We start from the raw sequence: 24,782 nt of genomic DNA, 5'->3' as shown, positions 1-24,782 counted from the left end.
TTCAACCAATGAATGCTAAGTTTTTTTCATGAATTGGGAGTAAAAGGTTGTGACATTATTTTCAAATCATCACAAAGATAAAATTAAAAAGAAATATTTAAAAGCATAAAAATACAAATCTGAAAAATTAAGAAAAAAATTGTTTAAGGGTTACATGAATGACAGTAAAATAAAACTAGTGACTCATTATGAGGAAAAACGAAAACGGAAGGTAACTTCATATCAAATTTTTATTTGAAAAGAAAACTTTTTATGCATTATATTTTCCACACAGATATGTAACCAGCAAGAGAATTCCCACTGTTTAGGATTAATCACATTTATATTGGAATGCAGTATCCACGGAAGTGACTGACAATTGTCCAAATATAGGTTAACAAATTAAAAATATCCAAATCTAGCCTACCTAATTAAAAATAAATCATCTTAACATTCGGAATAAAATATAATGTACAAATGAATCAGGTTTTGCTTTTTTGATCATTTTCTTCTGTGTAAAACTTTGTTTACAGTAGCTTTGCATTTTATGATTTTTTTTTGTTCAAAATTGATACAAATGCTATAAATGTGAATACAGCAGTTATAATAAATATTCATACATACAAATTCTCATGTTCACCATGATTAGTGAATATAAAACAATATCTTAAATTCTGATACACAATAAAACATCATAACATGTATTCTATGCTCCTGGCATTCAAAACTCTCTATAAACATGTACAATTGGTTTCGGAAACATTCAAAGGAAGACAATATATCAAATATTTAAATTCATAAGAATATGGTAAAAAATAATCTTAAATTTATATAGAGAATGAAACCTGTTTTTGATAAGATAGTAATGGCTTTTTCAATAAATGTGTTACATGATAATGTGATGTTTACAATATCAGTAATTGTTTACATGATGATGCTATAGTAATGTGTCTGGCTTGAACCACTATTGGTGAGGTCCTTATCACAGGATTTACTGCTGGAGTTCCACGTAGTTGGCTGGGAAAAGTCCGTTCTTACCGCGGCATGAACCCCTCCACCATCCCTCATCCACCTGTAAATCAGTGCAAAATGGTCAATTTATAACGTACAACTTACAGCATACATGTCAACCCTCAAATTAGTGCAAAAAGGCCAATTCATAAGGTACAGATCAGAATACTGTGACACATACAGTATTCTTTAGCTTGTCAGCCTTATTTTTGTAACTGTTACTGAGCTTTGTGATCAATAACTAATCAAACAGTTTGATAGATGAAAGACACCTAACCAATTCATATAAAATTCTAGTCTTTGACCAGAACAGCTAAAAATTTATGCTTTGTATAAATTTGAAGAAATGATCTTAACATGATGTTCATTTTATGGTAGCTGCACTGATAAAATGATATTTCCTAATGGTTTTAATTTCCATTTTGATGTTCTAATTAACTTTTATGTGTAACAGTGATATCAGCTTTGTTAAAAGTACACTTCCACAGTCTGAAGTCATAAAGATATCCAGATCCCCAACAAATGCAAATCTGTCCCTTAATTTGTAATAGCAAACCTTTCCAAACTCTTGTGCAAGAAAACTGAAACAATGTCATAAAAGTGACAATCACTTGGACAGCGAAATAATCCTTAGAAAAAGAAGCAATATTAATTCCTATTCTGATGATCTCCCAAATAAATGGAAAATGCAAGATTACTCTTCAGCCCAGTGAAAACTGTACAGAGCTGAATGAATGCATCAATTGACTTATAACAGTCTATTAGTAAGTCCTATACAGAGTAAAGCTAATGTAGACAATGTGACTGGGGTTGTACAAAACCTTAGTTTATTATTATCAGTGATTATAAAGAAAAATCTTTCAGTAAAGCATTTTACTTGCATTTCAAATGATTGCAAAATGTAATGTATAATTCACTAATAAATAGAAGGAGATATGGAGGGTGTTTCTTGACATCAGAATAATGACATTTGCAGTAGAAGTGATAATTTCTATATCAATCCGAGTTCCTCAGTAACATTCTGAATTTGTGATCTCGTTCTGTAATTTTATTTTATATATCCCTTCATTAAGTTATCTTAATGTTTGGTGTGTTATATTACCACCCATTCCTCTTGCTATCATGTATTCTGTGATTCTATTTTATATATCCCTTAATTAAAGGTCATCTTTATGTTTGCTGTGTAATTATCGACCATTTCTCTCATTACTGCATAATTGGAGATTCAAAGTAACATTCAGATAAATCCAACCAACTTGCTATTAAATGCAATTATCAATTACCTGTTCAATATCTGTAATAATGTCATCAGGGTCAAAAGAAATTTCATCATCGTCAGCTGCAATGAAAATTATTCTTATTTAGACTCATTTCTATTGAACATAAAAAGAGGGATAACTCTTATCTCTATTTTACTGAACACCCACCAGCCTGGTAGTCATAGACAGCCACAGCAGTTAGTCCCCCTGCTCCACTAGGTGGGGCTGCTGCAGGAGGTTCCTGTACGTCCTCGTAATCATCTTGAGGAGTGGTGTCCTCATACAGCTCCTCTGGTTCCTCAACGGGAGGCACTTCCTGTAAAACACAGATTCCAGTCATAGGCACACAGAACTCATCACCCGTAGCCTACATAACTATTTCATGACTACACAATTAAACTTCGGTATCTCAGACTCAGATATCAGCATATCTTGAATACCATGGATATGTTGACGTCATCCGAAGTTCCAGCTACTTACTGTTTATTTTACCCTTGATATCTCAAATCCTTGGGCATCTTGAATTTTTTCCTTGACACTTTTAAGGTTGAGATATCAAGGATGGACTGTTATATACTATTTGTATGATCTTTCTTTTTTTCTTTGGGATGTTATTGGGCACTTTTATTGTATTTGATATAATTTTTAAAAACTGTTTTAGATTTGACCTCCTTGTGTACTTGTTGATAAGACACGTCTCCGTATTCCTCTTGTTGCGGCTCTGGTTCGGGTTCGGGTTCAGGTTCTGGTTGACTGGCTGCTCTCTGTTCTTCCTCCCAACTCTCTTTATTTAACCTCTCCTGATTGAAAAATTAATGGGTTAACATATGATTAGATATGATAAGATATATTTCCACTCATTTTCTAATTCATTCTAAAGTAAAGTAAATTCTAAATATACTTTCATTTCAGAAATCAAATACTCTCTACAATAAAACCTATTATCAAATTATGTAAACAGAGTTTACTAATTATACATCCCTTCGAAAAAAATTGTTTGGGTAAAATTTTAGGATCCTTTCCTCATACAATTTGTAAGTAAATCTTTAGATCCACCCCTCACCTCCTGCTGCCTCCTCTGCTCCTCTCGTTCCCTCTCCTCGCGGGCCTCTCGCCTCTTCCTCTCCTCCTCCTCTGCCCTCTTCTTCGCCTCCTCTTCTCCTGACTTGGCCATATTCTCAAAGCGAGCTTTGATATTTTTAGCTCCCTCTGAACCTGTAGTTTAAATCAAACTCCATCATTATTACACTAAAACAAGCATAATGACATTATAAATATAAGGAATATATATCTTTGAATCTCAGGTATCAATTAGAGTTTAAGGCTTCTGATATACAATGTACAAGTTTTCGGCATGATGGTAAAAAAAGTTCCATCTGACATAATATACATGTATATTAAGACCTTTCTCATCATGAAACATCAATATTTTTTCCTAAAATACAGTCAAAGGACTTTATTCTTCATTCAAGAAGTATTTAAATGCATATCATTCCATGAAGAACTAGAAGCTGTTACTCACTTGAATCGGCCTGTGTCCTGGTGTAAGATGATGACACTCCCTGCATATCATTGTACGACCCAGCAGACTGAGGAATATAAATGAGGGACAGCATCAGCAAATAATCAAATACATAATCACAAAGTTTTCTGGGCTAATTCTTCAACAATTATCTTTAATGGACTACTGCAGTAAGATTTTCAACCATTAAAACAAGATTATGGGAATGTCTGAAATTATCCTATAACATCACCTATAAATTCAAAACCTCAAAAGGAAGAAAAATAAATAACATTTAATACATTTCAAACAAAATTTTAATGTCCTGAGAATAAGTTACATGTGTAGGTTTAGTTTTTAGACTAAAGCTGCTAATTTAATTAATCGATATTTCACAGCAACAATTTCTGGTAAACTTACACATACAGTGGTGTAAAACAAAGAATTTACTTGGAACAATCTAGTAAAGGACAAGTAAGACCTCTAAATTGACATCAATGAAACAAGATCCTGTTGAAGTATTTGCTCACCTTGTCTTTGTTTTCTGAATCCACTCCAAACTTTCCCCCAAAGCCTTTACTCATGTCTGTCTGGGAGGGGTGGAGGGGGACCTTCTCATGACTGCTGTACCCCACAGCTGACTTGTCCTGTCTGTCTGTCTGTACACCGTACTTACCACCAAAACCACGGGAGTAGTCTGAAAAGTAAACACATAAAACACAGTCAAAATACAGTCACCAATATGAGGTTACACTTTATAACAATTGTAAATAAAAATTCATATAAGGCCATAATAAATAAATAGCTAGATTCTCATCCAAATTTTTTTTAAAATCGAGGCGGGCGGGCGGCTTTTATTTTATATATTTTATTTTTTCAATTTTGCAGATTTTTTATTGACCTGGTCAATCGATGTAATTTTACCTACAATACCCGAATAAGAGTCATAGTAAAGGTTCAATTATCTCTTACTTCACATCATCATCGATCTTTATCAACCAATGACCCTTGTTTAAAATATATACGCATGTATTACACCAATTACCATCTTTACAGCTGTCAAAATCATATCGACTTTCGCGGGATTTAAAACGAAAGTAGATTGGTAGATGAATACCGATCCCGATCAGAATTAAGACGAAGAAAAACAGAAATAAAAAAAATCGAGGCGGGGGTGTGAAATCGGGGCGGGCGGGGATGAGAATCTAGGAATATTTTTATTATGGCCTAATCTGAAGGAAAAAAAAACAACTAAAAAACACAATTTTAAGGTGAAACATGCACGACAAACTTCAATTCAAAGGTGCAGTTAGAAAACTCCTTGAAACTTTTTGTTCCTATTTCAGTATCAAAGTAAAAAGTATATAATGACATATTTAGCCTCTTGTAATTAATTCCATTCATTATTTTCTTATTATCCTTAAGGTAGTCCTATCCTCAGGTTCCTCAAATCAGCAATGAATTGAAAATGCTCACCAAGATACCTCTGAATTCACAAAGTTTTGTATTTACCCACAACATTCCTTCAGAATTTATCATTACAGCTACTAAATCACACTACAAAATTATTATTTTTTTCTATATTCAGGAAAAGCAAACAGAAACAACAGCTATGCATTTTATAATAAAAAACTAATTCAAACAATTATACTTTACCATAATTAGATTAAAATCACATATAGTTATCCAGGCATTCAGAGAAGTTCACATTTTTTAATACTCATTTGTTATCTAGATGTATTATTTCCTTCAATTATTATTTAACATATAGTATAAAAGGCTTGAGTAATCATTGCAAGACATCATAGAAATATATTCAAAAAGATAAAAAAAAGAATTTATTGTGCCTTTATTGATTTTGAAAAAGCTTTTGATTCTGTATGGAGAATAGGACTCTGGAATAAAATACTATTTGATTGTAATATAGATGGAAAATGTTTTAGAATAATCAAGAAAATGTATGAGGGTATCAAGGCAAAAATTAGAGTAAATGGTGTTCTTTCAGATACTTTCCCTTGTCAACTTGGTGTAAGACAGGGTGAAAATTTATCCCCTTTTTTGTTCTCGCTCTATTTAAATGATTTAGAATCATTCCTCACCATGAATGATATAACTGGTTTAGAGAAAATATCTGAAATGATTGAGACTGAACTTCATGTGTATATTAAGCTTTTCGCTCTGTTGTATGCTGATGACACTGTTTTATTTGCTGAAAACCCTGAGTCATTACAAAATATGTTGAATTGTTTTCATGAATATTGTATAAAATGGCGGTTAAAAGTGAATGTTGACAAAACAAAAATAATGATTTTTGGAAGAGGTCGAATAAAACAAGATTTATATTTTACATATGATGGTTTAAGTCTAGAGATTGTTGATAGTTATAAGTACTTAGGAATATATTTTTCAAAATCAGGTTCTTTTAATCAAAATATAAAAGAACAATACAATAAATCTGTAAAAGCTATGTATGGAGTGATATCAAAATGTAAACAACATAATCTTTCTATGGATTGTCAGATAGATTTGTTTGACAGAATTGTACAACCAGTTTTGTTATATGGATGTGAAATATGGGGATTTACAAAAAATACTTTAACGAGGCTGGGGTGTGGCAGCCATTTTCAGACTATTTTTATCTCCTTTAAAAGGAGAGCTCCATATGAAGATATAGAAAATGATCAAATTTTAAAACTAAAATGTATGAATATTTTCTTTGTGAAATGATAGTAGACAGCTTAAATTACCGTATCTAAAAAAAATAAGTTAAATCTGGTGGTGAATTTGTGATTAATTTGTTGACCCCCCAGCCTCCTTAATCGAAAAACTTCACTTAAAATATTGTAAATATATACTAGGTTTGAACACTAAAACGCCAAACTACATGGTGTATGGGGAACTTGGCAGATTCCCACTTATCATTAATATTAAGGTGAGAATGATTTCTTTTTGGGCAAAACTACATTTTTCTCAAACGATGGATAAATTTGCTACAAAAATGTATGTTCTAGCTTCAAGGCATAATTTGCCTTGGGTTAACTATGTTAAAACTATTTTAGATGATTGTGGATTATCTTATTTATGGACAACACAACAAATGTACAATGTAGCATGGGTAAAAAATGAAGTAAAAAGAATACTTGTTGACCAAAATATCCAAAACTGGCAAAGCAATGTTTTTAACTCATCAAAGGGTGTAAATTATCGTATTTATAAAGAAATACTAGAACCAGAAAGATATCTCGTTAATCTACCTAGAAAATTTTCAATTTTGTTATGTAAATTTAGATGTAGCAACTTTAAACTCCCTATTGAAACTGGGAGATGGTTTGGTATTCCAAGAGAACAAAGAATTTGTACTTTATGTGATTTTCATAAGATTGGTGATGAATTCCATTATGTCTTTGAATGCACACAAAAAGAAATTAAAGAGGCTAGGTTAAAATATATTTCAAACTCTTTCACATGTAGACCAAATATAGAGAAATTTAAACAACTTTTTACAACAACAAATTGTTCAGCATTGAAAAAATTATGTAAATTTTTATTGATTGTCAAACAAATTATAGATGAAAATAATTGACATGAACTTGAACATGATACTTTGTACTGTTTATAATGCATGTATTATATTTTTTGTATTGTGTTTGTACATTTTCCTACCTCCTCTCTACAATGTATGTTTGTACATTTAAGAGAATAAATCATTGTCATTGTCAAAAAAAAAAAAAAAAAAAAAAAAATAGATCATTCCTTATTTCATATCATGCTAGATAGAATTGGTACCTATTAAGACAAGATTCAAGAAAATCCTATATCTCTAAAATTGTATTTATTTTTTTACTTTTATAGCCCAGCCCTCATCACAATCCTTTTTCATTCCTCCCACCTCTTATAACTAAACTTAGATGTTTTTGAGTAACATGTAAATGACTGATGTACTTTTTGGGGCTGCTGCAATAAAAAAAGTTGGAGAAAAACAACACTCATGTGGGGATGACAACACCCATGCCGGTCACACGGACAAACCTGTCTGAGACTCATGTTTCAGAACTTTCTCAATGTGATCAAAGCCGACAGCTGACTTGTCCACTCTGTCAGTCTGTATCCCAAACTTCCCTCCAAATCCCTTAGAGTAATCTGACAGGAAATACTCAGCTATTTAAAGGCTTATATCAAATGTAGATGTTTCTCCCTTAATATGACCATTAAATATAAATAATCTCATAAAATGCTCATATTAAAAGAATATTTTGTTAAAGAATGTCTTAAATCATCTTTGTTTACTAAATATCAAGAAGAGCTCTTGGAATCTCAACAAAGAAAAAATAGAACAAATTTTTCACATAAACTGACAGTGACTCTTCAATGGGACAATAAGTACTTTAATCCTGAATAAAAGAGAGCTACCTTTTTGGGACTCGTGTTTGTCTACTTGTTCGTGGTGCTCCCAGCCTACCGCTGATTTATCCTGCCTGTCTTTCTGTACACCAAACTTCCCACCAAAACCTTTGGAATAATCTAAAGAAATTGAAAGTAGAGATAAATTAAAACTACATTAAACAACAAGAAAATAACGTGCTTCAAAAGTCTACTACATGTAGTTCTAATTTATAATGTTGTATAGAGACTAAGATTTTCAATAATTTCTGTTGGTGTGGGATATTCAAAGACATTTCACAAATACCAATGCATTTCTATAAAAGAAAACACATTATGTACATGAGCTACGATATATATTTAAATGATGATCAATCACAAAGGAGATGGGTGAACATGACGAGAGATAAGCCCATAGCGCGACAAACATGAAGGTGAAAAATTAAATCTTAATTTTATCAAAATTTTCCTTAATATTTCCTTAACATTAAAGTATACTTTATGTAAAATCTCTACAACTTGCACAGATCTCATGAAAATTGAAGTTATTTGCCTATGAAATATTATACACACACGAAAGAGGACAAAACGAGTAATTTTTTTCACACTATAACACTATTTTTCATTATGAGGGGTTCTTCTCTCCATTTTTTTGAAAGGTAATCCTCAAAGTTTGCATAAAAACATACATATTTTGGTTTCCAAAATTATGGAGCAATGACCCACTATACCTTAAAAATATAAGTTTATGACATAATTTTCGTATCTTTTCGAGAAATACTTGAAGTCCCTTAAGTTGATGGTCATATCACAATCATGATTTAAATGCCACACTTCATCAGGACTTGTGTAGCGTAGTGGTTAGCGTGCTAGTCTCAATAGAGAATGCAACTCAGGATTTTTATTGCCAGGGTTTGAACCCAATGGGTACCACATTATTTTTCATTATAAAAGAATAAATTTTAACACACAAAAAAATTTTCCTCAAAACTTTTTGTTTACCATGATTTTACAAAAATCAATGATGAGAACTTTACTCTAAATACTAAAATCACAATTTTAATAAGATTTTTATATAACTGAAGCTTGTGGGTTTTTTGCACGCTAAGTTCACCCATCTCCTTTAATATTTTGTAATAATATTTTACTCATTTTTATTGATCTCCCTTGTTCCGGTACCTTTTTGTGACTCGTGCTTGTCGACTTGTTCGTGGTGCTCCCACCCCACGGCAGCTTTATCCTGACGGTCCTTCTGTACCCCGTATTTACCTCCAAACCCCTTAGAGTAATCTACAACAATCAGAATTCAATGTCAATTCATTTTCTTAATGACACAGACTTACACTTACATACTCTAAGAACAACATGGAGAGTTAAATGACATGACAAGGTAAAGAAACCCAGAGTCAAATCATTCACAAACACTCATTAACAAAAAAAGATTTCATACTGATCATGCTTGAATACAAGAACAGAATGTTGTATCATAGTAAACAAGCAAACATACAAAATCATACATTGATTAAAACCTAGGTTTTTGACTGACATACAAAATATTAACAAATTCTCATGTTGCCAAACCTTGTTGTGATTGATGTTTTTCAACTTTTTCTTGATGCTCCCATCCGACCGCTGACTTATCTTTGCGATCGGACTGAACTCCGTACTTCCCTCCAAAACCCGTAGAATAATCTACATTCACATCAATATGATCAAAGAGATGAACAGGCAAGAGAAGCAGCATATCAATACATGCAACATGTCCCACTAGTATCCAGTTTGTATTTCATATTTAATCATGTTCATATGAATTATGAATTAATGGTTAATAACAATGAAATTATTTTTAATACACACTGCTTTATAACGGTACATGTGACAATTTCATTCATTTGATGACGACATTCTCAGGTCAAGAGGTTAACGTGCACAATAAAATTCTTGCTTGAACAATGAGATTATGATGAAAAATGGTTTTTCTTCTTCTAATATAGAGTCTGTAATTATGTAAAATATAGAGAGAATGTATGTTAATAGTCAATCTTATTACTGTAGTTACAATAGATGTAAAATTCATCCAATGATAATTCATTTAGCATTCAATGAAATATCTTTCATGAGAAATTGGTAAAATCTTAGAGTATTAAGAAACTGTTTCATGCAATTCTTCCCATGGGACTATATTATACATGTATTATGACCCTTTCTCCACTTGGAAATATTTCAAGATAGCAATGTACTTGCTGATTTTAAATGTCTGTTAATTTTTCCATGAACTGACAAACCTGTTTGAGACTGATGTTTATCTGTTTTACCAGCATAATCAAACCCAACTGCTGCCTGCAAAGACAATATACAATCAACATACTACATTGATTCAATAAAGGAAATAAAAATTAATGTCAAGTCTTTCAAGGTCTCTAAATGTGCAAATTGATAAATAGTAGAATATCATGTAGTATTTTGATTCATTTATTTACCAGGAAGCACATATGCAATTGACATAAGGAAATCATTATCATACATATGTTAAAGTTTTTATATTTAAAGATACAGATTAGCTGTGTTTACAAACAAACTTATTTTATAACGAGAGGTCTATCCCTACAATGATCACCAAGTCAACAAGGTCTTGCTGTTCTTCTGCAGCAGATATTTTTCCCAATGTCAAACTCTAACCACATACCATGGCCCTATACTATCCCCTGGGGTCATGATCTGAACAAGCTAGAATTTAAACTACCCAAAGAAGATTTCATATCAATATGACTGAACATGGCTTTGCTGTTCTAAAAGATTTTTCTTTACATATTCCTACATAAAATCTAATCCCCTATTATGCCCCCCACCATTCTTGGAGGGTCATGATCTTAACAATTCTGAATGTACACTATGTAATGAACCTTTCATATAAATTTTATCTTTTCTAACCAAGTGGTTCTTTAAAAAGAAGATTTTTAAAGGTTGCAAACAAATTTTCATAAATTCTTAATTATTTCCCCATAAAAGAGGGAGTGGCTCTTCTGTTGAACAAACTTGAATTCCCTTCAACCAAAGAAACTTTCTGTTTTGGTTGACATTGGTGTGTTGAAGTTGAAAACGTAAAGTTTCCACAAACAGACAGATGGACATCATGCATTTTTCTATCAGAAAAAACTCAATTGAGCTCTCAACTCAGGTGAGCTAAATGTGTTGGGAGTTCCACCATAGAAGGACATAAAAATGACCTTAATACATGGACAAATGCAACAGATTGATTTGATGGACCTGCTGATTGTATGTGAAGAATATACAGGTCCCATACCTTATCCTGCCTGTCTTTCTGCACACCAAACTTCCCCCCGAATCCCCGGGAAGCATCCGTCTGACTGCTGTGTTTTCCTACTTCTGCCACGTAGTCTGCTCCCATGGCCGACTGGAATTAAAAAAATGAAATTGTTCATTTTCTTCTAAAATATTCAAAATGAAATGAAGTAGAAAATTCTTACTATTTTTTTTAAAATAGGAATTCATTTTCCTAAGTACCATTTTCAAATTTAATGGGTAACACATCTTTATATTCCTATCCACTGACAATTTAGTATTTCTCAACAATTTCTTTCTTTCTGACCTATATTGATTTAAAAAGTATCAGTAAATCAAATGATTTAATTTTAATATAATAAAACTTGTCTAATCTGGATATGACTGGTTCCAAAGAAATTGACAGGAATAAACAACATTTTAAAAATAGTTGAAGTGTATCTCACATTTAGTAAAATTTCAGAATATAAATCATCCAGGTTAGACAAGTTTTACTATACATGTACAGTATTGTAAACAAATTTATACAATTAAATTTATTCATCAGTTCCCAATCCTTTCTGTATAGATACCTTGTCCATTCTGTCTTTCTGCACTCCAAACTTGCCTCCGTAACCATAGGAAGCTTTAGGTCCCTCCTCCATCTGTTTCTGTTTGACAGTTTTATCGTCCTGGGACACGTCCTGTCTGAGCTGGGACAGGCTGAGCGACCCCTGGTGACCCGACCCCTCGATCGTCTTGGCTCCCCATCTCTGTTCCTGTTCACTTACATCATTCTGTGAATATACAGTGTACGTGGATAAACAGGTATTAAATTTATGTCTTTAAGAGTCCTGCAGTTAAATTTATTTGGTCCTGTCTAGTTCTCAACAAAGTCATGAGCTCTTGAAATCACAATCTCCTTTAAATGCATACAATGTAACCTAGGAATGCATAACTACATAACCTGAAAAAATAATTGTGTGATTGCACACCGCTGATGTTATTCATTACTTAATTCTAGATGTAGTTTAACCTTCTTTATTTCTAACACTGGTTCTGGAATACCATTAAAATGTGAAATTGAGTTTGAAGTCCCAACAACTTTTGTTTGCTGTGCAATTTAACCTAAGTATTTTGAACACTTGGTTATCTGGGAGATTTTTACAATATTGTTGAGTACCGGTAGTTCTTTTTCTTAACAATTAGTCACAGAAAGAAAATACATGCGTTCAAAGATTTCATTCCACCTCGGCTAATTTCCTCCTGATTCCACAAACCTCGTATTATCTGTAACATTAGTTCTTAACATATTGTAATGCTATATAATTCTATTACCACAAAATCTGCTTCAGTCTCCCAGTCGTCGTCTTCATCATTAGTCGGGGGAATCCCCGCCTTCACATTGTGCCCAGCTGATGCCTTCCACATGCTGATGTTGATTACTTGTGATTAAAACCTGAAAGAAACCAGACATCACGTCTTATAAACATACAGTATTTATCAAAAAGATATACAAAAAGATTTAACCAACCATGAAATCATACTAAGATGTTGAATATACAGAATAGATCTATGATTTCCTCAATACTGGGACCTAAAAACATGACTTTTTAACTCACTTAGTCATGTTACTTCTCATTAAATGGTCATTAAATCATTTAGACTCCATAACAAATTATGACTGGAAAGAAATTATCATCATACTATCTGGAATTCCGTTACCTTATGTGAATTTTAATCCAATAATTTAAGTATTAAAATTGATCAAAATATTTCAGAAAACAAAAACAATCGTACACAGCCCAGCCGGCGTATCTGACTCATCGGGTGACGCAGGATCGCAGAATGACCATATGCACAGTCGCTGTCAGTTTTTCTGAGTCGACAGTTAATCGTTCACTTACCTGATAACGCTGGACAATTATCTTTTCGTTCAATTTTTCGTTCTTCCTTGTCAAAATATTGTCTGTCTGTAAGCAGCTCTTCCCACTTCCGCAATGCAAGTTCAGTCTTTGCGAAACATCGAACCCGATCTTATTTAATTAAAGTTGACAACAGTGGACAAAGCAGCAAATTTTATTTAATAGAAATATGACTCAGTGATCTTTAAAAAAAAGCCCACACAGTTGGCTATATCTTCAAATTTTATCAAAACATTGGACAACTTAGAGCATTATAAAGTAAATCTACAATCAGTTACCTTTGATCTAAATCTATATAGCTAGCTTTTACACATCTCCGAATTGTATCATTTCTTGTCTATATATAAACATGTATTTAGAAAATATTAATTTAATCAGAAATCTAATTGATATGTTTCTGATTTCATACGTTCCTTCTAATATTACTTTTTATAATTAAGGTCTTCCGTCTTCAGCGGAAGACCTTCTTGTTATTCTTAGGTTTCTTTTTCACTTTTATTATTAAGGTCTTCCGTCTTCAGCGGAAGACCTTCTTGTTATTCGTTTGTTTCTTTTCCACTGTTTTTAGGGTCTTCCGTCTACAACGGAAGACCCTTCTATTATTCTATTGTTTTTTTTTCACTTTTATTATTATTATTCTTCTTCCTTTTTCTTTACAATTTTTGTGCAGAAGATTTCTCGGAGATGGCTCGACCGATTTACTTGAAAATTTCAGAGATGATGTATCTTTATCTAAACCTTATACGTTTTTTTCATTTTTTGGAAATTCACTTCCGGTCGGAAGTTATCGCCCTTTCAGTGATTTTCAGAGGGTCTCCTTGTCCATGAGTAAACTCAAAAACGACATTAGCTACAGACTTGAAATTTTCAGCGATGATAGACGACACATTGCTGAATTGCACAGTGGATTTAAAATTTTTCAGAAAGGTCCAATATGGAAGCTCGGTAGGGGTCAAAATCTAGGACACGAATCATGAGTGAATTTTGGAGACATTTTGTGTCATATCTTTTGAAGTATTATTATTTTGTTAAGACATACTGAACAATATTTGTGGGGAATGCAAAGATCTTTAATATGATACCAAAAAAAAAGTGCTGACTCATCACCATTCAGGAGAAAAAGGGGCCAAAAGTATTCATTCAATAACTGTTTAGCAATCAATTTTTTGTTATACATTACTGAAGCAAAAATGTTTATCTCAACAATCTTCAACTGTATATTATGATTTTTAGGTCGTATATTACATGATTAGGGGCCACAAGGGGCCAGAATGCGGAATCTTTGACGCTTTATATCTCAGAAGTGAGAAATATTTTGACAAGTAATATTGAACAAAAGATGTTCAAAATCATGTTCTGAACAATATGCAAGCTTTCATTTTTCGCTAAACGTCCCCATTAGGGAGTTGAAGGGTTGGCCCCTAGATATCTCTTTTGCGAATAACTCGAAAACGAAAAAGAATCTCTGAATAGTTGTTGAACAAAAAGTGTTCAATATCCTAAGAGCTTCAAGATGAAATCCAGAAAAAGGGGCTGGGCACTCAAATTAGGGGCTAAAAGGGGCTAAAAGTCTTTTTTCGATAACTCTTAAACAGTCAATATTTTGTTATATATTACTGAAGCAAAAATGTTTATCTCAACAATCTGCAACTGTATATTATGATTTTAATGTCGTATATTACATAATTAGGGGCCACAAGGGGCCACAATGCCAAAACTTTGACGCTTTATACCTCGAAAGTGAGAATTATTTTGATAAGTAATATTGAAGAAAAGATGTTCAAAATCATGTTCTGAACAATATGCAACCTTTCATTTTTCGCTTAACGTCCCCATTAGGGAGTTGAAGGGTTGGCCCCTAAATATCCCTTTTGCGAATAACTCAAAAACGAAAAATAATCTCTGAATAGTTGTTGAACAAAAAGTATTCAAAAACCTAAGAGCTTCAAGATGAAATCCAGAAAAAGGGGCTGGGCACTCAAATTAGGGGCCAAAAAGGGGCTAAAAGTCTTTTTTCGATAACTCTTAAACAGTCAATATTTTGTTATACATTACTGAAGCAAAAATGTTTATCTCAACAATCTGCAACTGTATATTATGATTTTAATGTCGTATATTACATAATTAGGGGCCAAAAAGGGGCCAGAATGCTAAATCTTTGACGCTTTATATCTCGAAAATGAGAAATATATTGACAAGTAATATTAAACAAATGATGTTCAAAATCATATTCTGAACAATATGAATCCTTTTATTTTTCGCTAAACGTCCCCATTAAGGAGTTGAAGGCTTGGCCCCTAAATATTTCTTATGCAAATAACTCAAAAACGAAAAAGAATCTCTGAATAGTTGTTAAACAAAAAGTCATCAAAATCATGATAGCTTTCAGATGATATGAAGAAAAAAGGGTTGATCCCTAATGTTTGGGGCCGTGAGGGGCCAAAAGTCGATTTTTTAAAAGTCTTTAATGTTCAATGTCCTTTTACAGATTATGGAAAATCATTACTTTAGAAAGAAAATCTCAATCAAAATCTTATCTCATCTTATCAAGAATCGGACGGAAGACCCACTCGTTGCTCGCAACGAGATCGTATCTAGTTCTTATTATTTTTTTTCTCACCGATTTTGTGCACGCGATTTCTCGAAAACGGCTCGTTAGATTTTTATGAAACTTTCAGGTCTGATAGAACATATTAAAAACTTGATGCATTTTTTAAAATTTTGATTACGTCACTTCCGGTTCGAAAATTTTCGCAATTTTGTGATTTTTAAGGGTCATTTTGGCCGTCGCTCTTCTTAAAAACCGCTCATCACAGGAAGATGAAACCTTGTCTGGAAGATAGAGCAACAAATGTAGATTTGCATTGTGTTGTTAACTTTCACCGGAAGTACTGCACGTTAACGCTCGGTATGGTCTGAAAAAAGCCATATTGAGCGTTTCAAAATTTCTTACACTTTTTCTATTATATCGTTTTACTTGTAAATATTTTGTTTAAACATATAGAACAAAAATTGTGAAGAATTCTAAGATCTTTCAAATGATATCTCGAAAAAAGGGCTGACCCCTGAAATTAGGGATCTGGAGGGGCCAAAAGTTTTTACTTGATATCTCGAAAAGTATTGAGAATTTGTAATACTTCAAAGAAGCAAAGTTGTTCAAAATGAAAAGCTTAATCTATCTGAGTCGTCAAAATACGTCCGGTTCGTCACTTCCGGCCAAACCGGAAGTAGTCAAAAACGGGTATTTTTGCCGTTCTTGTCAAGTTTTTTGGGTAACATATGTCTCTGGGAGCATAAAAATTAATTTTCCGTCCGTCGTCGTCACTTCCGGTTAAACCGGAAGTAGCAAAAATTGCTTATTTTGGCATTAATTAACATAGCTTTAGAGGATTCAAACCATTTCTAGGCGTTATTTCTCATTTTTGTTGAAAATGAAAGCTACTTCCGGTCAAACAGGACGGAAGACCTACTCGTTGCTTTGCAACGAGCTTTGCTCTAGTTATTATTATTATTCTTTTTTTTCTTACCGATTTTGTGCACGCGATTTCTCGGAAACGGCTCGGTGGATTTATATGAAACTTTCAGGACTTATGTAACATTACGTGAACCTTATGCATTTTTTTCCGATTTGATGACGTCACTTCCGGTTCGGAGATACTGTCGATTTTATGATTTTTGAAGGGTCAGATTGTCCTCGAACGTTCTAAAAAATGGCTATAGATAGAAACGTGAAAATTTCAGGTATGATAGTCCAAAGTCTATAGATATGTAAAATTTATTTCATTTTTATCTGAAGTGCCGCACGTCGGCGCTCGGTATGGCGCAAAAATAGTCCTATCGCGAATTTCAAAAATTTTACCACCTTTTCTACGATATCTTTTTACCTGGAAATATTTTGTTAAAGCATGTAGAACAAAAGAAGTGTAGAATTCCAAGATCTTTCAAATCATTTCTCGAAAAAAGGGCTGGCCCCTAAAATTAAGGGACTAGAGGGGCCGAAAGTTTTTTCTTTATATCTCAAAACGTATTGAGAATTTGTAATACGTCAAAGAAGCAAAGTTGTTCAAAATGTCAAGCTCAATCTAACGGAGCCATTAGAAAACGTCCGTTGTCGTCACTTCCGGCCAAACCGGAAGTAGTCGAAAAACGCGTATTTTTGCCGTTCTTAACCCGTTTTTGGGTAACATATCTCTCTGTGAGCATAAAAATTAATTTTCCATCCGTCGTCGTCACTTCCGGTCAAACCGGAAGTAGCAAAAAAGGCTTATTTTAGCATTAATTAACATATATTTAGGTGATTTATACATTTTTGGGCGTTTTTATTCATTTTTGTAAAAATGAAAGTTACTTCCGGTTACTTCCGGTCAAACAGGACGGAAGACCTACTCGTTGCTTTGCAACGAGCTTTGCTCTAGTTATATATTTATTGCTTACTATTAATCACATGTACTAGGATAACTTTATTTTTTTGGTATTCTTGACCAGGTACATTACATGTACTGTCATAATTATTTATGCTAATATTTCCCCAACAATACATTACACAATATCTGAAAGTTATGTGATAATCTCCCTATTCTTTAAAGGAGAGAGAGAGAGAGAGAGAGAAGGAATGCACACACAAAGGTTCTTTCCCTTATTGGTATAATAATCCAGATCTATCTATTCACTCAGAGTTCCACAGATGGTTCGTACCTTGTACATGAATGGGGGTAGTGGAATGAGTCCATGCAACTCCCATTATAAGAGCTTGTTGATCAAACCAAAAAATTATCGACAGAGAAACTAGTCATCAACTTTTTTCAAAGTCGTGAACTTTTTTCCAGAAAAAAATTGTCTTCTCAATTATGTGGGTTCTCAAAGTGTTCAATTTGTAGAGCAAATTAATCTCAGCATTTGTTTTTCACTTATGCCTGTTCTGAACAAGCTAAAAATTAAAATCACAGCAAAATACAGAAATTCTGTAAGTATTTATTTCATAATTAATTAGATATTAAATACAAAAGAACATGATGCAACATAATATCAATAATCCCTGAGGACAGTAGAGCTTTCTCTCTCTTCACTTCAATGTCTGCGGGAGGTGACTACCACCATTTTTCGTATTGTATTCTCTGTCTCGGCACTCCAACAGACTCCAGTATATTTTCCATGTCACGTATCATGGGAGGTGGACCGCATATAAACACAGTAAGGTCATGTGACTTCATCCTCTCTACCTCAGACTGGATGTCATCACGGCAGATTCTATGACCTGATAATGATAAAACACTGATATAAATCAATCAATTAAAATAAAAGATTTAAAAAAGTAAAATTTTACTATAGTATATATTCACATTTGCAAATGTCTTTCTCTGAGATAATTTTACAGGTAACAATAAGGAGATGAAGTTGAGTTTCAGTATCAAGAACTCTGATATCTAGAAAACTAGGAATCTATCAGTGATTTGAAAGTCTCAACAACTATTTTCTTATGGTAATTTAACCTCATTATCTAGAATAAATGTATTATTCTTTTTCTGTTTATCTCATTTTTTTAAAGTAATTAACAGAAACTGCAAATAATTGGCATTTTTCTAAGTCCAAGGGGCATAACTCTGTCAAAATTTGCTCGATTGTATTTTAAACAGAAGCAGATCTAGATATTCTTTTATTATTGTATTACAAACAGAATCAAATTAAAATAACAGCAAAATTACAATGGATATTTAGCACTCACACACCCATCCATACATCCATTTACATTTTAAATTAATATGATATTTTTAAATATTCTTAACATAAATCTGTATAGCAAATTTCACTCAGTATGTGCAACCTCTACAGAGAAAACTTGAGGTTCTGTGAGCACTGAGATCACAAAATGATACCCCACCTTCCATATGATTATAATGGCAGAGAGCATGATTTGCCTGGGAGACCCAATATAAGTGTCAGATGAAAAGGTAAAATAGGAGGTCACAATGTCATTAAGTAACAAAGAATCTGTGAAAGTATCATTAAATTTCATTCAGTGGTATTGGAGGAGTCAATGGATTAGGGATGTGTACCCTTCAATATTAAAATAAAAGCTAGTGTCCATGTTCTGTTATGAGATACCCAAAATATGTGTCCAATCAAAAAGTAAAATATGAAGTGCACAATGGCATTATGTAATAAATATTTTGTAAAAGTATCATTAAAATTTCATTCTGAAGTATAGGAGGAGTAGCTGATAAAAGATGGGTACTCTTAAGTGTAATGGATGGATGACAGGATGGATTTACGGACAGCTAGACAGACACTACCAGCTCTATATACCTCCATGCTCTTTAAGCAGGACTTATTATGAAGGGAAACTGAAAATAATTGGTAATTTTCTAAGTCTAAGGGGCATAACTCTGTCAAAAATTGCTCTATTGTACCTTGAACAGGACCTGACCTAAATATTCTTATGATTAATCTGTAATCCAAAGAACATGGTTCACTTTTGCCTTTTCTGGCCCTTGTGAATTTCTGAAAAACTGAAACTGCTTAGTTTTAGTTAACAATGCATTAAATATCACTTACATGTTTCAATGGATTGCGTATCTATCAAAAATGACGTCATTTTCTGGCTATAAGTCAATGTATTATTACGTCATTAATTGCGTCAATCTCCTCATATTCTGAAAATGTCCACAAAAACGGCCAATTTTTAAAGCTATTTTTCGATATTTAATATAGAGCGCAACCTCTGATCTAAAATATGAAACTAGAAAATGATAGAAATGTTTCTGAGGATTAATAGACATGTTTTATTTTTCAGATCAAAGAGTGCGCTCATATTATTTTTCTTCATTGAAAGCACTCAAATATACCTATTTACCGTAAAATTCAAGAACATTGCAATTTCAAGAAGCCATTTCTCCAAGACCTGGACTTTTAGGAGAACATTTTTAATAGGAAATGAAAGCACCTAGTCTCTATTTTATTTTAATGTTTCAAATGGAACATCAAGTTGTAGTCTGATTGACTACAACTATATAACTATATATATGGTATATCTACAGCGCCATTTTATGCATAACATGAACAGAGTTCTTTCATTTCATTATGTGCACCCTCTGCTAAGAAAATGAATGGAAACTGTTGGTGGATCAACAGATAGACAGACAGACAGCAGCAAAGCAATATGTCCTCCTTTTTTTGGAGGGGGCATCAAAAATAGGAATTGCAATTCATACGTGCCTCAAGGCACCCTTGTGCTATTACATGTAATGCAGCAATTCTCTAAAAACTGCTTTTTCTGTAACCGTGTCCACCATTATGTTTGCAGTTGAAGTGGTGAAGCAAATCAGACTTCTACTGGTACTTTCTTTAATAAATACCTTGAATCTCACTGCTCATCTCGGACTTGTCTTTGGTTATAAAGCTCTTATAAGACAGGAACCCTGGGTTCTTTATACACAATCTTTTAATGTCCTCCTACAAAAATGAGAACTCAGAATCATGCAATGAGTGTTTAATAATACTAGATAAAGTCAAATATTGTTCTTTATTTCAATGAAAAGAATATCTTCATTTTACAGAAAAGAAACAACCAAAAAAATACATGAAAAATAAGTTCATCCATGGATGATGCACTGTAGAGTAAAGACACATGTTTAGGGGAGTTTGTCCAATGGGATTCTAGAAGATCGGTCACATGACATAGGATGCTATGAATAGGATTGATTCCGATGCCCCCCGCTATTAGTAGAAGGTCAGGTGAAGGTTTCTCTGGGTCAGGATCAAAGTAAACATCACCACCGACTCGGATCTGAAGCTCAGTACCAACTTTACACTAAAAAAAGAATTAAAGAATTAAGAACATGTAAACTATATCAATTTATCAAAGAGAAAACAAACATTTCATCCAGAGAATCTCAAATTACGGACATACTCTACCCCTTCCCCCCTCCCCCCACCACCACCATTTATTTCATTTGATTACCTTACCCATATCGAAAATAAATATAAAAATAATAGATTAAAATAATACAAAAATAATACAAAAAAAGTATATTTTTAATGACCAAATTTGGAACCCTTTTTATCTTGGTTCCAAATTAGGTCAAAAATAATACACTTTCTTAGAAATGAAACACAAAAAATATATTTTTAATATACTTTATTTCTCAGTAAAAATACAAAAATAATACACTTGATGTATTTTTTCTGTATTATTTGGAGCACCTTGAAAAAAAAATAGGAAAATAATACAAAATGTATTAATTTTGTATCAGTCTATTATTTCTGTATTATTTGGAGCACCTTGAAAAAAATAGGAAAATAATACAAAATGTATTAATTTTGTATCAGTCTATTATTTCTGTATTATTTGGAGCACCTTGAAAAAAATAGGAAAATAATACAAAATGTATTAATTTTGTATCAGTCTATTATTTCTGTATTATTTGGAGCACCTTGAAAAAAAAATAGGAAAATAATACAAAATGTATTAATTTTGTATCAGTCTATTATTTCTGTATCATTTGGAGCACCTTGAAAAAAAAATAGGAAAATAATACAAAATGTATTAATTTTGTATCAGTCTATTATTTCTGTATCATTTGGAGCACCTTGAAAAAAAAAAATAGGAAAATAATACAAAATTAAAATGTATTAATTTTGTATCAGTCTATTATTTCTGTATTATTTGGTGCACCTTTAACATTAAAATAGGAAAATAATACAAAATGTATTAATTTTGTATCAGTCTATTATTTCTGTATTATTTGGAGCACCTTGAAAAAAAAATAGGAAAATAATGCAAAATGTATTAATTTTGTATCAGTCTATTATTTCTGTATTAAAATCGCATTTAAAACAAAAAAATCTAAAAATAATACATTCTGAAAAATACAAAAAAAAGTACATTTAGGAGTTCAAAAAAGGTACAAGAATGATAGACAAAAAGTACATAAAAAAGCTTTAAATAATACAAAGCAGTGCCTAGAAAAGTACTAAAAACGTGAAAAACTTTTTCTTAAATGCAGCTTTCAATCAGATTTTAAAGAGAAATGTCTTTAGATTACTGATTTAGTTACTTTTTGTGCAATTATCTTGATCTTTTCTGTCTTACATACAGTATTCACTCTTCAATTGTCCTCATTTCTAAGTCATGTTTTATCAATCTTATTGTCTTTGTAAATTGTACATTTATAATGAGATATGAATTCAAAAGTCTAGATCTTCTCTCTGCTTTGGGGTTTCTTTTGCACAGCACTTTACTTTGTTGAAGAAGTACATCTCCAGTTTTCTCACTGTCATCCTGCTTGGTCCTGCATAATCTACAAAATAGAATATCAAAATGTACTGAGGTGTATCAAAATTAGATGCACAGACACACACAAAAAGAAATCTTCACATGATTAGCTGATATTGTCAATGTTACACACCTGTAATGCCTCAAGGGGTAGGGTGGGAGGGTGGGTGGGTGTCCTATTCCTCTATAACTAATCAGCTTTTCTTCTATGGCTCTGCAGAGGCACTCAAACTGTAAAAGTAATGATGCTGATAAATGTTTTGCAGAACAGGTAGAAATACAGAGCATTAAAAAATGAAAATATAAAACTGCCAATACACCTGACTGGAATTTTTCATGGCAAAATATTCTACAAATTGAGCCATTACCCCCCCCCCTTTTATTGGGGGGGGGGTCATTTGATTTGAAATCTTAAAGTGATATTGGGCAAGGGAAATACAGATCATCATATATTGATATAAAAAATAATTAGTTTGTGCCAAAAAAAATCTTTCTTATCACCTTCTTCTCAAGTCATTTTTGAAATAAATTATAAGTATGCTAAACCATAAATCCATGAAGTTTAGTTGCAATGATTACCCCCCCCCCTTCACATTTCAAAATTTGAATGGTTGTGCCAAGGTGATTTTATCTGTTATTATTCCATGTTTAGGCCTGAGGGATAGGGTGAAATTAATTTTTAAGTCATTTTTGGTCCATGTAAATAATATCATTTGCCATTGAAAGCCCGTAATTATCCATACAATTCAAGATAGAAAGTAGCATTACAAAACTCTCTTTCGCCACAAATCCAATACATCTGCATTTAAGGTTATCCGATCCTCAGGTTCTGAAAATCAGGCATTGAGTAATTGAAAATGCTCACAAAGATGTCTCTAAATTCTCAAATTAAAATGTATTTACCCGCGGTGTTTTTTAAACTTCATCTTTAAATTTAATCATATTATATAAGGAAAATTAGTAAATCTCAAATAATTTTTCAGGAAATGCGATTTGAACTACCTACTGCATATTTTTTAATTAATAATTGATCAAGAAATACATTTTAGGAATTAAAATCCTAGGTATCCAGGCTTTTAAAGAAAATTGCATGATTTTTACACTTATTTGGTACTTTACTTTCCCCTCCTTACTTCCATCGTTTCATAATGCATAGTGTATGAAGTGTTTCCTTTCAAAGAAAACACCGTAAATCACTTCTAATTTCAAATCATGCTTATAATCATTGGTAACTAAGGCTAAATTAAAAGAAATTTGATTTTATTTAAATATGCAAGGTTAACTTAATTTTATGAGGTACAAATGTCAAATTTTTTAATACCGTTTGTTAAAACTTTAAAGAACATTGAATCATAGGTAGAGGCATAAAATGAAAATTGTTGCATGAAAAAATTTTATTTTCAAGCTTTATTTTAAGACTTTTTGAATTAAATTATAAATTAAAGAGTTATCCTTCCTGGCTGAGGATCGTATATCCTTAATTTGACCTACTATAAATTGTTTATAAAAGATAACATTTATTAATCTACATTTCACATTTTAAAAATTGAAACTACTGTGCTATTTTATGTAAATTCTTACCGCATATGGCGTTGTTTACACCAGCAAAGCCAGGGCATGATGCATGAAAAACGCCAACCTCCTTCCGTTTTCGCTTTTCTTTGTTTATAAATGTGATCCATGCTAACATGCTGTAGCTAAACATCTATTTTCTACCAATTTCATCGGCGAATATTTGCTAAATTTTATTAAACATCACCAACTCTCTCAATTCGGTTCGTCGATCTATTTTTCAAAATGGCGTGGGTAAATTACCGTTAACCAATCAGAGAAAAGCAAAGAAAAATTTTAAAATCTGACCAATCAAATAGCTCCTTATTTACGAAGATTGCCGATTTTTAAATATAAAATATTTTTAACAGTCTACAGTCTAGACGAACTCCAAAAACAGCGTGAACTCCGAAAAAGAAGTCTTTGGCTCCGTCATGCATTGCGGCAAAATGGCTTCCGGTGTAAACAAACGATGGATTGTCGTTCGCTTTCTCCAAAAATACGACCGAGTAATGGCTGTATTTAGTATACTGTGACTGGATTTTATTTTTTTTTAAATAAATAATTGCACTTATTAAATTATTTAGTGGTTATTGACTTATTTATCGCTCTGTATTCTTGCA

At 32.4% G+C, this 24,782-nt stretch overlaps 1 protein-coding gene and 1 long non-coding RNA gene across 3 annotated transcripts in view; both read right to left on the bottom strand.

The window, feature by feature from the left end:
- Window positions 1–212: 212 nt before the first annotated feature.
- The window catches only part of LOC134280949 (src substrate cortactin-like), a 30,806-nt gene continuing 6,236 nt past the window's right edge, over window positions 213–24,782 (bottom strand). Inside the window, exons 5-21 of one of the 2 annotated variants that reach the window (XM_062763397.1) lie at window positions 20,914–21,144; window positions 20,690–20,786; window positions 18,426–18,591; window positions 12,751–12,844; window positions 12,006–12,209; window positions 11,435–11,545; window positions 10,416–10,470; window positions 9,712–9,822; window positions 9,310–9,420; window positions 8,161–8,271; window positions 4,281–4,447; window positions 3,772–3,838; window positions 3,313–3,464; window positions 2,918–3,049; window positions 2,418–2,565; window positions 2,274–2,329; window positions 213–1,051 (exon numbers count right to left, since the gene is read on the bottom strand). In XM_062763397.1, coding sequence (XP_062619381.1) covers window positions 971–1,051; window positions 2,274–2,329; window positions 2,418–2,565; window positions 2,918–3,049; window positions 3,313–3,464; window positions 3,772–3,838; window positions 4,281–4,447; window positions 8,161–8,271; window positions 9,310–9,420; window positions 9,712–9,822; window positions 10,416–10,470; window positions 11,435–11,545; window positions 12,006–12,209; window positions 12,751–12,844; window positions 18,426–18,591; window positions 20,690–20,786; window positions 20,914–21,144 — 2,094 coding nt within the window. In that variant the 3' untranslated portion in view covers window positions 213–970. Of the gene's footprint in view, window positions 1,052–2,273; window positions 2,330–2,417; window positions 2,566–2,917; window positions 3,050–3,312; window positions 3,465–3,771; window positions 3,839–4,280; window positions 4,448–7,779; window positions 7,891–8,160; window positions 8,272–9,309; window positions 9,421–9,711; window positions 9,823–10,415; window positions 10,471–11,434; window positions 11,546–12,005; window positions 12,210–12,750; window positions 12,872–13,319; window positions 13,441–18,425; window positions 18,592–20,689; window positions 20,787–20,913; window positions 21,145–24,782 lie in introns of those variants that run through there. The other variant, XM_062763396.1, reaches the window with a different exon arrangement.
- Window positions 22,087–24,528, bottom strand: LOC134280948 (uncharacterized). The gene is made up of 3 exons (XR_009994999.1): window positions 24,190–24,528; window positions 22,742–22,839; window positions 22,087–22,633 (listed from the first exon to the last, which is right to left on the bottom strand). It is a non-coding gene; the product is annotated as an uncharacterized LOC134280948 (long non-coding RNA).

Source organism: Saccostrea cucullata, unplaced genomic scaffold, assembly GCF_032062105.1.
Source record: "Saccostrea cucullata isolate Sc308-1 unplaced genomic scaffold, CSIRO_AGI_Scuc_v1 ctg5426, whole genome shotgun sequence".
In the NCBI taxonomy this organism is placed as follows: Eukaryota; Metazoa; Mollusca; class Bivalvia; order Ostreida; family Ostreidae; genus Saccostrea; species Saccostrea cuccullata.
Note: the sequence above shows the minus strand (reverse complement) of the source record. Positions and strands in the feature narration are given on the sequence as shown.